This window comes from Sander vitreus, chromosome 4, assembly GCF_031162955.1.
Source record: "Sander vitreus isolate 19-12246 chromosome 4, sanVit1, whole genome shotgun sequence".
NCBI classification, from domain to species: domain Eukaryota; kingdom Metazoa; phylum Chordata; class Actinopteri; order Perciformes; family Percidae; genus Sander; species Sander vitreus.
Genome location: NC_135858.1, coordinates 32,538,910 through 32,554,915, shown reverse-complemented (window position 1 = coordinate 32,554,915; position 16,006 = coordinate 32,538,910). Strand labels below are relative to the sequence as shown.

General features: G+C 42.2%; 1 protein-coding gene across 6 annotated transcripts in view; it reads right to left on the bottom strand.

Moving 5' to 3' along the window:
* setd5 (SET domain containing 5) overlaps nucleotides 1–16,006 on the bottom strand; it is a 63,228-nt gene that overhangs the window by 17,175 nt on the left and 30,047 nt on the right. For 4 of the 6 annotated variants that reach the window (XM_078249374.1, XM_078249379.1, XM_078249377.1 and 1 more), the window contains exons 3-20: nucleotides 14,418–14,520; nucleotides 13,846–14,108; nucleotides 13,308–13,366; nucleotides 13,020–13,207; nucleotides 12,760–12,798; nucleotides 12,352–12,642; nucleotides 12,058–12,206; nucleotides 11,826–11,943; nucleotides 11,597–11,706; nucleotides 7,929–8,172; nucleotides 7,645–7,728; nucleotides 7,292–7,453; nucleotides 6,834–7,208; nucleotides 6,429–6,689; nucleotides 4,207–4,324; nucleotides 3,747–3,991; nucleotides 1,000–1,056; nucleotides 387–872 (exon numbers count right to left, since the gene is read on the bottom strand). In XM_078249374.1, coding sequence (XP_078105500.1) covers nucleotides 387–872; nucleotides 1,000–1,056; nucleotides 3,747–3,991; nucleotides 4,207–4,324; nucleotides 6,429–6,689; nucleotides 6,834–7,208; nucleotides 7,292–7,453; nucleotides 7,645–7,728; nucleotides 7,929–8,172; nucleotides 11,597–11,706; nucleotides 11,826–11,943; nucleotides 12,058–12,206; nucleotides 12,352–12,642; nucleotides 12,760–12,798; nucleotides 13,020–13,207; nucleotides 13,308–13,366; nucleotides 13,846–14,108; nucleotides 14,418–14,520 — 3,352 coding nt within the window. The remainder of the gene's footprint in view (nucleotides 1–386; nucleotides 873–999; nucleotides 1,057–3,746; nucleotides 3,992–4,206; nucleotides 4,325–6,428; nucleotides 6,690–6,833; nucleotides 7,209–7,291; nucleotides 7,454–7,644; nucleotides 7,729–7,928; nucleotides 8,173–11,596; nucleotides 11,707–11,825; nucleotides 11,944–12,057; nucleotides 12,207–12,351; nucleotides 12,643–12,759; nucleotides 12,799–13,019; nucleotides 13,208–13,307; nucleotides 13,367–13,845; nucleotides 14,109–14,417; nucleotides 14,521–16,006) is intronic. The other 2 variants (XM_078249378.1, XM_078249380.1) reach the window with 1 other exon arrangement.

Here is a 16,006-nt window from a genome sequence, read left to right as displayed (position 1 = left end):
TTGGCAAAAAGTGTCAAGGAGCAGCGAGGGGGAGGAAGGGGACTGAGGGGGAGGGAAGGGGGTGGGGGTGGGGGGGGGGGGGGGAGGAGGAAGGGTCAAAGCTACAGAGTCGTAATCATTTCAGATAAAAACATAAAATGGTTAAATATGTTTTTAAATGCCTGTTGCTTTTGAATTTGACCCCTTGACAAGGGATCAACTGATATTTAAGACAAAGTCAACGAGCAAACACAGAGCAAGGGGAAAAGCACATCATGAGGTTTGGCTTTTCAGTTTGCACATATCACACTCAAAGTCATTCGTGCTTGAGAAGAACAGATGAAACGCTGAAAAACTACCTGATTAAAAACATTTTTTACATTCTTATTAAGATGTGGAGAACTTGCCTTCTTCTTTTGTGGTGGGTTGCTGGTATGAGGAGGTGTGCAACTATCTGGGTAGCTTCCCCCATAATGAAGCTCGCCGTATGGTGACATGGAGCCAGGGCCCACATCTCCCAGCAGCCCCTGGCCGCTTACGGAACTGTGAAAGGACTCTGCTGGGGAAAAGCCACCTTCTGACTGGGAGAGGTGGCGGTCCATGGCCACAGGGTTCCCCAGGTTTGCGTTGAGTGGCGAGCAGGTGTATATGAGGTTAAACTCTGTCCTGAAAGCCTGCTCCCTGTTTTGGGAGGTTATGTCTGAGGAAGGACAGGACACTGGGTTAAGGGAACTGGTCCCTACGGATGATGGACCCTGGGAATCGTGGCCTGAAGGGCCTCCAGGAAGGGAAAAGTCATCTGAGGTCACAGCCACAGGGCTCTCCAAGCTGGAGGGAAGTGACAGGTCGGGGAACTGGGGCCGAGGGATGTCAAAGTCTGTCTGAAGACATGGCTGAAGGTGGAGAAAGAAAAGAGGACACAATTAATTATAGACAAATTTGAGGAACTAGTCAGCTGTAACTAGAATTTAAAATGTTTGCATCAGCATTAGGATTAGTAGCACAGAGATAGGAACATACCTCAGGAGAGATGGACTCCGGCCTGTGAACAGGAGATGCCTCAGGGGATGATATGTTCTTAAGAGAAAAGCAAAAGCTATTGGAAACTTCATAGAGTCAATCACACATGGTGTGTCCCAAATATTAATAATTTGATTTGGACAGTCTTCCCAGGCAGATTAACAGCAAATTAAGTTTCATTGGTATGTTGGTGTTAAAGTATATCAGTTCTCATCACTGTGTTTAATTTAAAATGAAGATTTAATTACCTCACTCTAACCAAAAGGTTAATTTACTTACAAACAGTAGTTTATCTTCAATGATTAACAATGTTCTCAAGATATAATTTTGAAAAGTTGCAAACACTAAACGTGAAATCCGGCAGAATTGAAGTCTGCAACGGAGCAATCCCAGAAGTGGAACGTCGAGGATAAAGACTAGATAAACATGTACTATACATTACTATCTGCAGCCACTACTCTGCCAATCGATTACAAAAACGGCCCATATGTAGAGGTGATAAACCAAAAACCCAAACCAGCTGGGGTGACTGACCTTACAACAGGGACCAGACCAGACTGTTTCATTTAAAACAGGTATTATATAATAATTACTTTACTAAAGCAGGCAAGCTGTCTGAAATAGAGGTTTACCTAGATTGTGTTCATGTGGTACAACTTGGCACAGTTTACGAAGTTAGATGGATGTTAATGGATTTCCCTTTTATGATAGAGTTAACGCAAATTTCTTTTAACGGCATTAGATTTTTTTTAGAGATTAACGCACGCACGTTCTATGATTTGGACATCAGGCCGTACTGTAGTTTGGAAAATCAGGAAGTGATGCAGCAGTAACATTGTACATTTATGCTTGGGGATGCCTAGCAGAAACAGTGCTCTGTGATAACATCAAGGGGATCACCAGACCCGCCATCAACCCCCCGAAATGAATCGTTTCACTATCAGAATTCAATCCACTGGGTCTGATAATATTTGGAAATAGTTTTATCCCCATTCAAGTTAGCGAATGGGGATTCGCTAAACCGGAACTGGCCGGCTCGGCCAGCAGAGGTCTCTAATGCGCCTGCTCTATGGGACATACGTAAGTAGTGCCGGTCATCTGGGTCATTTTTGGCTCCATGATAGCTTTGTGCGTCACTAAGCAACTCTCATTAGAATGAACGGGGCTCCTGCCTCGTACGCCGTACTCAGTTCGTGTAATACATGACATGCATGAATCTCTCTCTTTCAATCAAAGAGAAATGTTCCTAGAACCCCCTCATTGGTCCTAAATCAATACCAGAGTTGCCTACTTCCTTGTTTACTGCTGCACAGGTATGAATGAAATGCAATAAAAAAAAAGGAGTAGGGAAGCCGACAGCAAAGCCCAATTTTAGTTTTAATGTAATTTCCCCTTGCAGGATTAATAAAGTGTGTCTTCTTCAAACAAAGAGAAATGTTCTCCCCTCATCCTAAATCAATACTGGAGTACTCTCTTGTTTTATGAATAAAGCTGTCGATGAGATAGAACCAGCTGCGCTGGATTGTGTTTGACTAATCAGCTACGGTGATCCCTGCAAACCCCACCCCGAAGGTTCCTGAACTTTCAGAAAGTACTGCCCTCAGATCAGACGTAAAACGTCCCCAGAACTTAATTTGGACCCTGGTTCCTGCGGTCCTTTAGAAGGTTTCATGTGAAAGCTCCTGCCGTTGAAAACGGCTAATGCTGACCTTACACCAAACAACTTTTTAATTTTTTAAATAAATTTAATTTGACAAATTTCAGAATAAAATCATGAGAGTCTTGCTAGAGTTGGGCCGCGCTCGATTGGTCTCAATTGTTTGGTGTAAGGTGGTCATAAAACTCAGTCTGAGTCAGTCTTTTTCCTGTCTTGACGTTCCGACATAATCAAACGTGCTTGATATTATTATGATAGTTAGTAGTGAAGTTAAATCATGTTAATATTTTCAACAACCAATGGGTGCGCTCCCTCCAGCACCAAACAAGGACTATTGCTAGAGTCAGTGTTGTTTATGGTTGCTAAGCTCATACCTGCAAACTCAGAAGTGCTGGAAAAGGGGACACATTTTAACCCCCCCCCCCCCAACATTGTAGGCTAACAACACAACTCGCTGATCTTAAGTTAATTGACAAGCCGACAAGCTTGCTTTCCATTAAAATATTAAACATGTTAACAACATTAGAGAAAAGCTGAAGCTGAAAAGCTGCAGCCAGGGGCTTTTCAAAGAAGATGCTGCCATTATCTTGATTGTGATTGGCCAAATGACTCGCGTGATGTATCACCAAAGATGTTTTATTGTGAAGAAGACCGCAGTAGGTTTTTGAAACCAAATAAAAACTCTTGGGCTCTACACGATTCACGTGGATGACATTTTCCCATTCAAAACGGCGATTTTTGCCGAAAAGCGACTAGTTTGCAGGTATGTAAGCAAAACGCCAAAGAGAAAAAGTTGCAGATTTTCAACCCTTCTGAAGCGCCTCGTTCAACAGGAGTTTTACTGGCGGACAAACCTGGACCTCCGGGTACTGCCGTCATTCATCTGCATGTACGGCAGAACAGAAAATCGGCGAACTTTCCCTTAAGTTACCAGCTAACGCTAGCTAGCTAGCTAGCTTGGTTACATTTTTCTGATGTGAGATGATTGTCTTTAGATGTGGGATGATGTCAGACTGTAGTCTTTTCAAAGTCTGTTCAAAGTCTTCTAGTGTATGGTAGGCATTAGGTGTTTATGTGGTTGTGCCCTTACTTCAAATTGCAGAGGTGTGTTGCAGCGGCTGGCAGGCAGTGAGGGCATGGGTGAGTAGGCCAGGCCGTTGGGCAGCAGGGAGCCGCTTGGGGTGTGGAGCGGTGGATGGAGGGAGTCCTCTGGGAGAGGTGGTGTGATTGGTGACAGCGGGTGAAGCAGGTGGTCCGAGGGTGCTGTTATCGTCTCTGACATATACTTGGAGCGGCGCTTCTTAAACGGTGCGTTGAGTTCTGTGATTTTAAAAACTGTGGAAATGATACAAGTGAGCTGGAAAAACAGGAAACAATACACTTCTAGTATGGAGAAGATGACAAGACACAACAGTAACAACATATTTTTATCTGGACTGCACCCTTTACTTAGTTGTACTTTCAGTAAAAATATCACCCAGTTGCTTGGTTCTGATCTTTGGCGAAAATACAGCAGTAAATGAGTGTTCCAGATGAAAGTGGGGATGTACCGTTGGACAGGGGGTTGGGGGTGGATCTGCTACTGGTACTTTGCTGGGAAGAGGTGGACTCTGTGCCATCCCCCACACTGGCTGAACAGCTTTCATCCTCCGCCTGCTTTATCCATCTCTGCATCAAAACAACAGTAATGTTGGGTTAAAAAACTAAAACTGAAACATTTAGAAGACATTGAAAAAAATGTAATTGAACTTGACCCAATACCTCAGAAAGTCTTGAGATTTATAAAAGATGAAATGTTTGTATTATAGAATATAACATATTACAAGGTTGTAAGTCGCATGTATTCACAACTGTGTCTTTATAGTAGAGGTGTTGAAATTAATCAAATAATTGATGCATCGGGATGCGGACATGGACAATGCTGCATCGATGCAGTGGCTGACCATAATCGATTATAACGCAATGATGTCGCTCGTTAATTTTCCGGCCACGGCATAAACATTCAAATGAAAAATAACATTCTCAGTAGCCTAACCCGTTCCACACACACAAGACAGACAGACAGACATGCACACAGACAGACAGACACACACGCAAAACAGCTGAGCGGAGATACGAGGAGGAGAGTGGAGAGGATCACAAATCGAGAAGAGGAAAGAAAACACTGAGAAACATCGAGAGACACTAGAATAGTTAGCTTGGAGAAGAGCTAAGTGAAGTAACAAAGCTGGAGAGATGTACACTACGGCACTTTTCTTGTCTAACGGCAGTGGTTTAGAAGAAAAAGCTAAAGTTGGAGTTAACGGCGGAGAGGTGTGTGTGTGTGTGTGTGTGTGTGTGTGTGTGTGTGTCGTAACACAGTGGTTTAATAGGGTTTGAGTAAGTTTTACATTGAAAATGCTGTAAGGAGGAATAATTTTGTGTAGCTGGAGTGTTGTAAGTGGTAGAGATGGTCCGATACCATTTTTTGCTTCCCGATACTGATTCTGATACCTGAACTTGCGTATCGGCCGATGCCGAGTACTGATCCGATACCAATGGGGCATATATTTTATTATGTTTTAACAACTACTATCCCTGTATGGATGTGATATGATTTCTATCTTTTTTGTCAGTCTGGGAGTTAAACTCTTTGTTTAGCCATGAACAAACACAAATAATGAATGCCACAGAACTTTCTTTTTTTATCCAGTTTGACAGTCAGTTATAACGGAAAAAGAACAAATAAACTACTTTAACGTAGATTTTCTTTAGGGCTTTATTACATGGTATCGGATCGGTGCATAAACTCCAGTACTTCCCGAAACCAGTGTTTTAGGCAGTATCCGAGGCGATACCGATACTGGTATCGGAACATTTCTAGTAAGTGGAAACTTATAGAGAAACAGGTAAAGGGGTAGTTGTGTGTATAACCTTTTTTACACAAATGTACAAAAATTATTTGTACATTCATGTAATCGTTCAGTAAACAATACCTTTTTTGTTAAAGAGTTGTCTGGGGTCAGTTATTCCAATACAGCACAATAGATTTGCAGTTTAAAAGTATAATTGTAAACAGTAAGGTGGTATATGACTAATCCAAAACAGGTAAACCTTCGTAGTAGCTACCTTAAAAGAAATGTTTTTTATTCTGTGTTTTATTCTTATATGTTAAGTGACTGTTGTACTTTGAGAGCAAAGCTTAACCGGAGTCAAATTCCTTGTTTGTTTGCACAAACCTGGCCAATAAAGCTGATTCTGATTCTGTTTCTGATGAACCCAAACACCTCACCATTCCAATCTAAAGTTACTTATTGCAGCTTGGGCATTGCCCTTGACAATGCAAGCTTGTCAAGTCAAATATCCTATATGGCTTTAACAGAAAAATGTTTTTGACGCATCGTGATACATCGAGATATCGAATCGAAGACATGATAATCGTAATTGAATCGGGAGATCAGTGAAGATTCACACCTCTACTTTATAGACAGGTAGAATACTTTTTTTGACCAATTTAAGGTACAATGACGGTAAAATCAAGACTTGTTGGTCACCTTTTCACCAAAAAGAACAGCATACTGTGCAAGATTTCAAGACTTAACACTCATTCAAGAGTGCTCTTTATATTTAACTGCATTTCATCCATTTTAAGCTTTCAGCATTTGATTAATTGTTTGAGGACCTGCAGACAGGCTTGTAACACTAGCACTTCATTTGAATTCGCTAAGGAAGACAACATCATTATATATTTTATATTCATATACTCTCTATAATACCTTGCTGCATCTCTCACCTTCTTGTAGCAGCCATAAGTCCCGTCTATTTGGAGCGGGCGGGGCCGGCGTCTCTCGGGGTTGAAAGGGGAGCCAAAGCGGACGTAGTGTCTGGGTGTGGTGCAGATGAGGGATGAGTGGGAGAGGCCTGGCAGCATGTTGAGGGTGGTGGCCAGCACCGTGGGGTCAGTGGTTATCCGTAGTGGGCGCTCAACAGGCACCTCTTGGTGGACCTTCTCCCCTCCAGGGACCTTGTCATTCAACCACTCTGTCACCAGGTACTGAGAACAAAGACAAACATTAATGATTACCTCTGCATTTGCTAGGAATTTACAAAATAATTAATATGATTAAGAAAGCTTGACTCGACCATAGCACAATCAAAATCCCACAAACAATTTCTACAAAGTCTAATGTCCTCTAACCTTCTTGGTCTTGGGGTAGCGCAAGTTGCCTCTATTTATGCAGTTTAAACCCTGGCCATCTCCATCTAGGAGATGACCCCCCAGACCTCTCTCTCCATGGCCATGTTCAGCACCATATGGGCCCTGAGGTCCCTCCTCGTCCAGAGAAGCACCCTGATCAGCTGATGATGGTGCTGCTGCCATGGCTGCAGCAGCAGCAGCTGCTGCTTGCTGGGCGAGGGCTTGGCGCTGACGCCGGGCACGCTGGGATGAACTTGACCGGTAGCGAGAGATCCGACTTTTGGGTCGAGGCTTGGTAGGTCTAGCAGGTTTAGGGGGAGCAACTGGGGCAGGCAGGTTGGGTAATAAGGTCTTTTCTTCAATAGATGGCACTTCCTGAAAGAGAATGTAAAATTGAATAAATCAAAAACTAAAAGATGAACATATACAGATGAAACAACCGGTTTTGTCTCACTGACCATGACATAGGTGGTGCGTCGTGTGCTGATCCCCACTCCAGTGTTATGGGGTATTGGATTGTTACCAGCAGGGTTTCCTGCCCCGTACTCACTTTCCACACCCTCCTCCTTCACCTCTGCTCCTCCCACTCTCTTTCGCCTCCTTTCCAGGCTGTTATGTGTCTTCATGAATAAGCACAGACACAAGAGGGGAGTTACACAGGCAGGGTCAGAGAATTATGAAACATTTTGTCTTTTGAATTACTGATGTATTGCTGGAATTGAAATCTATTTCTACAGAGAACAAAAATATCTGGCAAAAGTATGCTAGATTAGTACAACAACTGTATCGGAAAATAGTTAAAATGCCATACTCTTTTACTATAGATGGCGACCCCATTTTCATCCACCTCTCCTTCCTCTCCATCTTCCACCTTCAACTCATCCAGCAGTCTCTCCTAATTACACAGAAAGACAGCACATGAGGAAAACATCCTACACAGCTGGAAATACAAGCAATGTTTGGCTAATATAGGCATTTTCAAAAACTTCAAGGCCAATTTTTAGACCACTGTTTTTCCCTTTGTGGTAACATTAATATTTGATGGACTTTAATCTAAGCCATCATTGAACTGATTGGAGAAAATGACACACACACCTCTAAGTCACTGTTCCCCTGCATTTCTTTGGCCTCCTGGTCCAGGATCTGGTTGCTGTCATCGGCAACATAGCTCTCCAGCTCTCTCCTTCTGGCTTTTCTCCGTCGGGTCTCGGCACCAACCAGAGGGGAGGAAGGTGGCAGTGAGGGGGTAATGGGGAAGCTCTCCATGGGCCTCAGGTTGTGCTTCTGCACCGGGCAGTTCTGGTTTCCCTTATGGCAGGCACAGTCCACTTTGTAATTACTGGTGGTTTGTTAAGAGAGAGGAGAAGATCACATTGAAGAAAAAGAACACAGACAGACACAAAACACATTCTGTAGCAGCAACAAGCTAACAAGACGGTCAAAATCTAGTATAGGACTAGGCCTTGTATTGTCAATGTGCTTAATTGTGGCCAAATTGTTACAGTGATAGTCAGTGGTGCTGTCTATTATGTGAATATAGATAATCTGTGTCACCTCTGCAATAACATTTCTTATTCATCTGCACCTTATTCATGTACTGTATATAAAAAGAGGTGTCTAATGTACATTTTCAATACTATTTTGTACTATTATAACTCTTATTTTTCTATTATATATATATATATATATATATATACACACACATACATACATACATACACACACACACAGGTCATATAATTAGAATATCATGAAAAAGTTGCTTTATTTCAGTAAATCCATTCAAAAAGTGAAACTTGTATAATGTATACATTCATTCCACACAGACTGATATATTTCAAGTATTTATTTCTTTTAATTTTGATGATTATAACTGACAACTAATGAAAACCCCAAATTCAGTATCTCCGAAAATTAGAATATTGTGAAAAGGTTCAATATTGAAGACACCTGGTGCCACACTCTAATCAGCTAATTAACTCAAAACATCTGCAAAGGCCTTTAAATGGTCTATCAGTCTAGTTCTGTAGGCTACACAATCATGGGGAAGACTGCTGACTTGACAGCTGTCCAAAAGACGACCATTGACACCTTGCATAAGGAGGGCAAGACACAAAAGAGGCTGGCTGTTCACAGAGCTCTGTGTCCAAGCACATTAATAGAGAGGTGAAGGGAAGGAAAAGATGTGGTAGAAAAAAGTGTACAAGCAATAGGGATAACTGCACCCTGGAGAGGATTGTGAAACAAAACCCATTCAAAAATGTGGGGGAGATTCACAAAGAGTGAACTGCAGCTGGAGTCAGTGCTTCAAGAACCACCACGCACAGACGTATGCAAGACATGGGTTTCAGCTGTCGCATTCCTTGTGTCAAGCCACTCCTGAACAAGACACAGCGTCAGAAGCGTCTCGCCTGGGCTAAAGACAAAAAGGACTGGACTGCTGCTGAGTGGTCCAAAGTTATGTTCTCTGATGAAAGTAAATTTTGCATTTCCTTTGGAAATCAAGGTCCCAGAGTCTGGAGGAAGAGAGGAGAGGCACAGAATCCACGTTGCTTGAAGTCCAGCGTAAAGTTTCCACAGTCAGTGATGGTTTGGGGTGCCATGTCATCTGCGGATGTTGGTCCACTGCGTTTTCTGAGGTCCAAGGTCAACGCAGCCGTCTACCAGGAAGTTTTAGAGCACTTCATGCTTCCTGCTGCTGACCAACTTTATGGAGATGCAGATTTCATTTTCCAACAGGACTTAGCACCTGCACACAGTGCCAAAGCTACCAGTACCCGGCTTAAGGACCACGGTATCCCTGTTCTTAATTGGCCAGCAAACTCGCATGACCTTAAACCTATAGAAAATCTATGGGGTATTGTGAAGAGGAAGATGTGATGCGCCAGACCCAACAATGCAGAAGAGCTGAAGGCCACTATCAGAGCAACCTGGGCTCTCATAACACCTGAGCAGTGCCACAGACTGATCGACTCCATGCCACGCCGCATTGCTGCAGTAATTCAGGCAAAAGGAGCCTCAACTAAGTATAGAGTGCTGTACATGCTCATACTTTTCATGTTCATACTTTTCAGTTGGCCAACATTTCTAAAAATCCTTTTTTTGTATTGGTCTTAAGTAATATTCTAATTTTCTGAGATACTGAATTTGGGGTTTTCATTAGTTGTCAGTTATAATCATCAAAATTAAAAGAAATAAACACTTGAAATATATCAGTCTGTGTGGAATGAATGTATACATTATACAAGTTTCACTTTTTGAATGGAATTACTGAAATTTTTCATGATATTCTAATTATATGACCAGCACCTGTATGTTTTAAGATATTTCTTTATATTCTACTTCTATTTAATCTTTATTTGTGTTATCTGTTGTGTTTGCATTTGAGCTGCTGTAACAAGGAAATTCCCCTAGTGTATCTATTCCCCTAGTGTAGGGATCAAGTGGTCCCAGTAATATTTGTTTTATTGTGTACTAAAGTAGCATATCATATGACATGGTTAAGATACATTTGAGACAAATCATGAGGACTACTTTTCAATGTAATCAAGCTATTTTCAACAATTTATTGTTCTGGATTACTCATTACTTAGCTTAAGTGTTATTATGTAATCATTGTTACTTTGGTGAACGGACCGGACCTAGGTTAACCTGGTCCTACCAGACTCTCGTACATTTCATTTGTACAGAGAGTCTGGCCACTCTCCATTGACAAGTGTTAACTTCCTTGAAGGTGGGTAAGTTTAAAACTATTGGATCTGCCCAGAGTCACTCTGGATCTGCCATAACCAATTGCTAACGTTTGGTCGTGACGTATGTCATGCGCATGTGCAACAAGAGGGGAGACCAACAACAACTATCGGCTTATATTTAGCATTAGCATCGCTAGCGTTAGGCTTAGCCAACTCCTTCACCACTAACCGAGCCAGCTGGAAAATCTAACTTTTCCCGAACCACGTGGGGAGGAGGGCCACAACATCATGGCCACCAACACAACTCAGCAAATATTGTTCTTGCTCTGGCTTTAACTTCTGGATATTCGGCAGCGTTGCCACAACGGACCGAATGGCTTCCCTCGCATCTTTCTAGCGCACTTCCTCAACGTCATTGTTCTCAGCCACTCCCTCTGTTCGCTGATAGGACCACCAAATATTTGGCCGGAGAAAACGCAAGAATATACCACAAACCCAGACGGAGTACTGAAGGAAAATGAAAATTGAGCAGAAGTACGTAGGAGGGCGGAGCCAGGCTAGATCTAGGTGGCCCGATGTTAATATCCCCACGAGAAAGTGAAACTCATGTCCCACTGGCATCGTTTTCCTTGCACTACTTTCAGATGGTTCAATTTTAAACATGATTTAGCCTTTCTGTGTAAGTCTACTCCTTTTTGTTATTTGAGTAGTTTCTTTCACTCAAACCGGCCGCTTTCATTTTTTTTTCTAAAAACACAAGCCTTACTTGTTTCACACATTTATTTATTTAGAGAGAGAGAGAGAGAGAGAGAGAGAGAGAGAGAGAGAGAGAGAGAGAGAGAGAGAGAGAGAGACAGACACACACACAAAGCCTACTCTGCCCGTGCTGCTAAGCCCATTCATGAAAACCGTTGAAACTAATGGCTGCAGCAGCAGCAACAACATCCACCATGGAGGAAGTTAATCAGCTGATTGAAATTGACCTGTGTTGCTTTTTGTGGATTGATGCTTTCTAGTGAATGGTTCAAAGGCAGGTGGAAAGATGGATATGGGTTGAGGAGAAGTACTGACCAGCTATTGAACTCATAGTCAAATCCAATGGTGACCTCAGCGTCCTTTGTGATTTGACTGATGGCGTAGATACACAGATGGATCATGCCCTCAGCAATCATATGCCTTACCTGGTAAAGGAAACAGATTAATGAGTTATCTTTGAAGATAGCAACAAAACTCAAAGCTACACAGAAAGGAAACATAAGTGGCAGGCATTGAGATTTAAAAAAAAATCTTGGTGGCTGACCTCAGCATTGGGTGTACAGGACCTCCTGATGAAGCGAGCGTCGTTTCCAAAGGTCCTTGCATCAACACACATTTCTACATCGTTAAACTTTGAGTAGAACAGCACAAATGGGTAGGGTCTGGAAAGATATGATGACATCAAACAGGTGAGACAACTCTAGAATCTTTGTGAATGCTTTTGGATCCCCTGAATGTATAAAGTGTAGTAGCCCAATAACACCATAATGTCTTACTTTTTGAAGAAATGGCCGTTTACTTCAAACTGTTGTTTGAGCATGACCTTTCCCCGATATTCAATGATGAGTGTGTCTGGTTCCAGGTTCTTGGCTGCACGGAGGATCTTCCTGTGTTTCTGCACCCGTGTAACCCGCCCCAACTGTAGCTACAAACAGCAAATCACAAACCACTTATTTGCAAAAACAGGAAAATATTACACAAGGCAAGATTACACAATTGTGACTGTTTTTTTTAAAAAGCTAACTTGCTCTTAAAGTGCAATTGTTGTTTGGTTCAGGACTTGGGCTGACCTGCATCTGTGAGCCGAGCACTGTGTTGTTACAGGTCAGCTCAGTGTGGTTGATGGTGTCCATGGCATCACCTGAGGTGTGGATCTGTGTAGTAGAAGGGGGTGTTGCAGTGTCGCCCTCTGCCTTTGAGACAGTGGTGCTGGCAGTGCGGTGGACCTGGAGGAGGGTCTGGACATCAGCACTGTACTGGTTGGCCAGAGCCTCCTCATACTGGTCCGTCCACTGGCGGATCCTGCTCTCCCATCCCTCTGATGTGTTCTCATCCAACACGCTGACTTCTGTTGTTGAGTTCTAGACAGAAGACAAGATGACACAGGTTATGACAGAAGTTATTCATTACAGAAAATAGAAGCATTGCAGCTGATAGCACTGAGTAAAGCATATCTTAACATACACCTCCAATCTTACCTTCATCCTCATAGACTTCCTAGAACCCTCTCTGAAAGCCTGAAAGAAGGAAAATGAACACATATCAATACATGTAGAATACAGCAGCTGTTCTACAATCAAAAACAAATTTGAGGTATTCTCAACGTGGCAAGGTAGTTAACAAAAAATAACAGCTGCATATTGGGATTTGATCTTAGCGTTTATCATTTGCTTCTATCTGCCAATGGATTCTTTGCTATAATCATTTTAGTACACTCTGCTTGCAAGAGTTTGCATACCTTGACCTTCTTGCCCTTTGGTGTTCCACGGGCCTTCTCTGTGCTCTTCTTTCTCTTTTTGGATTTGCTCCTTTTGACCCGGTTGACAGTGAGTTTGATGCTGGTGGGCGTATGCTGGGTGGCAGTGTAAGAGATGGTGGAGGGCTCGACCTCTTCGTCACCACTCTCAGTGGCACTGCTCTCTCCAGCTACAAACGAAAAAACAAAACACAGGTGTAATCATCAGAGAGAACTTTACAAACTCCTATAGGGAAATGAAATAACCAAAAATGACATGAGACAATGTACCTGAGACATTTTCTGTTTTTCTGTGTTGGCCTTCTGCTCCTTTCCTCCTGTTGAGTCCCCTGCAACAAAATAGGCAATAAAACACATCAGCACGAGATAAACGGGCCATAAAAAAGCGAAACATGAAGTCACACCATTGTTACAAGATCGTGGCAATGAAATTGCTGAACAGACTAAAAGGCCAAGCACATGAATCAACAATTGCGCAGATGTTTGAAAATGGCAGGAGATTCTGCTTGACAAACATTTTTGAGATGGCTGTTTAAGTTTGAGGAGCGATCACGCCTAAATTTGAGGTTTAGAAACAAACAAATTATATAGCTGACAAATGGACAGAGATTAGTGACATTAGTACTCTATGCTGCATTTTGACAAATGATATTGCGATATATTGTAGAATTTAGAGTTTGACACTTGTTTCCTTTCTCATAAATTTGCAAGACTGTTTGGAAGGTCTAGTCATTTCACACTTGCACCTGATGCAGCAGCTGTAACTTATGCTTAAGGATCCAGACTGGGCAGGTTTTCCATCTCTCACCTGCAGTTGTCACATTTGATGAGCAGGCCATCCGAAGTCAGGCTGCAGTGACACCAGCTGGCCACAGCCCCGTCTTCCTCTGATGAGCTGTCGCTGTCGGCTGAGTTGTCCTCAGTAGTTTCATGATAGCGGGAACCGCGTACCACGCCGTTGAGATCCATACGGGGAATGATGGTTTGGGAGAGTGGGGAGGCGGGTGGGGTGGGGGGAGGGGGCGCGCCATAGTTGTGATCCTGACAACACACAACGGAAGACTGTTGCATCTTCAAACAACGAGTGTTCAGGCAAAAGGGAAATGGAAAATGGAGACGAATGAAAATGAGGGCAAAACAACAGGTATGTGAAACAGTATCGCTGTTAATAATGGAAGTAGTTTGTGGTAACAAAGAACTTATAGCAGAATAGAAATCCATGTCTTTTTTTAAACTGCCTATCTATAGTGTTACTGTAGTGAGTTATTTTAGCTTCTAAAATGTTTGAAGTTGTAGCCAACTTATCTTTGAGTAAAAGAGAGCAATACTAATTTCATATAATAAGACATGCTATGATTAGAATTGATGCTTGGAACTCACAGCATACGGTAGTCCCCGATACCCATGACTCTGTGCACTCCCACAACTGTGGTTGTTGTAGTTTTTTTCATTCACGGCAGGGCTTGCTTCAACTGACTCAGGGCTGGAAAATAACAAAATCCAAGAATGACAATAGAACAGAAATGATATGCATAAAACAGTAAATATTTTCCACTATGATTTTCCAGGGCTTTGTATAAAAAAAATAAACATTTTAAAACTAAAGACTTTAATCAGTCACTAGATGGCACCACAACCTTGAACTGGCTCCCAAGCCTTGAAGAACAGCAATTTAGGAAAATAGAATGTGAGAGCCATTATGGTATGCAACTCCTTTTGCCCTTTAGCTGAGGTCTGACCAGACAGTACATTACCTTGCATTCCCCCCTTGTCCTCCAATTCTAGGGCAATTAAATGGCAAAAGAATCAAAATGACAAAACGTTACATTTAAATCCTGGGATTTTGTTTATCTAAGCAGACGGTGTATTTTCTTATGTGAATCAATCCTCCTGAAATTGGAGAAAACTAAAAGGGGCTGTGAACAGGTGAATGGGAGAGACCAGCTACATTCCACATAACCGCAGTCACGTAAGCAGGCTGACCTACAGAGATGTGGCAACAGTTCTTACTTAAGCTGTCTGTGGACATTTCCTCAGACACTACTTAACACAGCAAGGACTGATATGGAGATGTAATACAAGTCTACCTTACACAGGAGGGCTGGGCGATACAGAATCAATGGTCAGTGGTTACAATAACAGAAGAACCAGAGGTGATAACTAGGCTCCCGAAACCTTTATTAGCATTATTAACTATTTGTTTTTAACTACATTTTGAATACATAAGAAATAATTGCGCAGGCCAGTTACACACTGCACCCAGACTATTAAATATCACATAACATGTAGTGATAGTTTCAAATTAAGAGATTAACAGACACAGGCACATTCTGGTTAATAAATTAAAAATAAAAGTGAGGCTGTTGTGCTCTCCATTTTGATTGGTTAGAACATTGTAATGCAGTGAATTTACTGCAATCACTAAAATGTTTCACTTTGAAGTGACTTTGATGGGGTAAACAAAATTCCAGTAGTGGTATTTTTATTTATAGTCCAGCCCTGTACAGGAGTCAGTGTTATATTGCTTAAGTTTAGACGGTTTTGAGTGCAACCAGCCTGAATGAAGCATCACATACTGTATTTCCTTTATAGCTGTCTGGTAAAGTTTAGTCTTTGGTGGACTGCACTTCCCTTCTCTTCAGGTCTCTCCAGCAGACTTTGTGGATGACAGGATATTGGAAGGAAGCATATTTTATTAAGCATATTATTATGTTAATAACTGGGTTATGCCAGTTCTACCCGTATACATGAGCGGGGAAGAATGGGAAGAATTGTCTCAAACTGTCTCCCAATTAATTGCGTTCCCCTCAGGGCTCAGTTCTTGCTCCCATTTCTTTACTATTGGGAGTTCTCCTATAGATACTTGCATCAATTTAGCATATCCTGGACACCAATCCTCTCACAGGAAAATTTAATAACTGGGTGTGCCTCAAGACTGTTTCCCCATGGCACTCCATAGCATTTTAGGG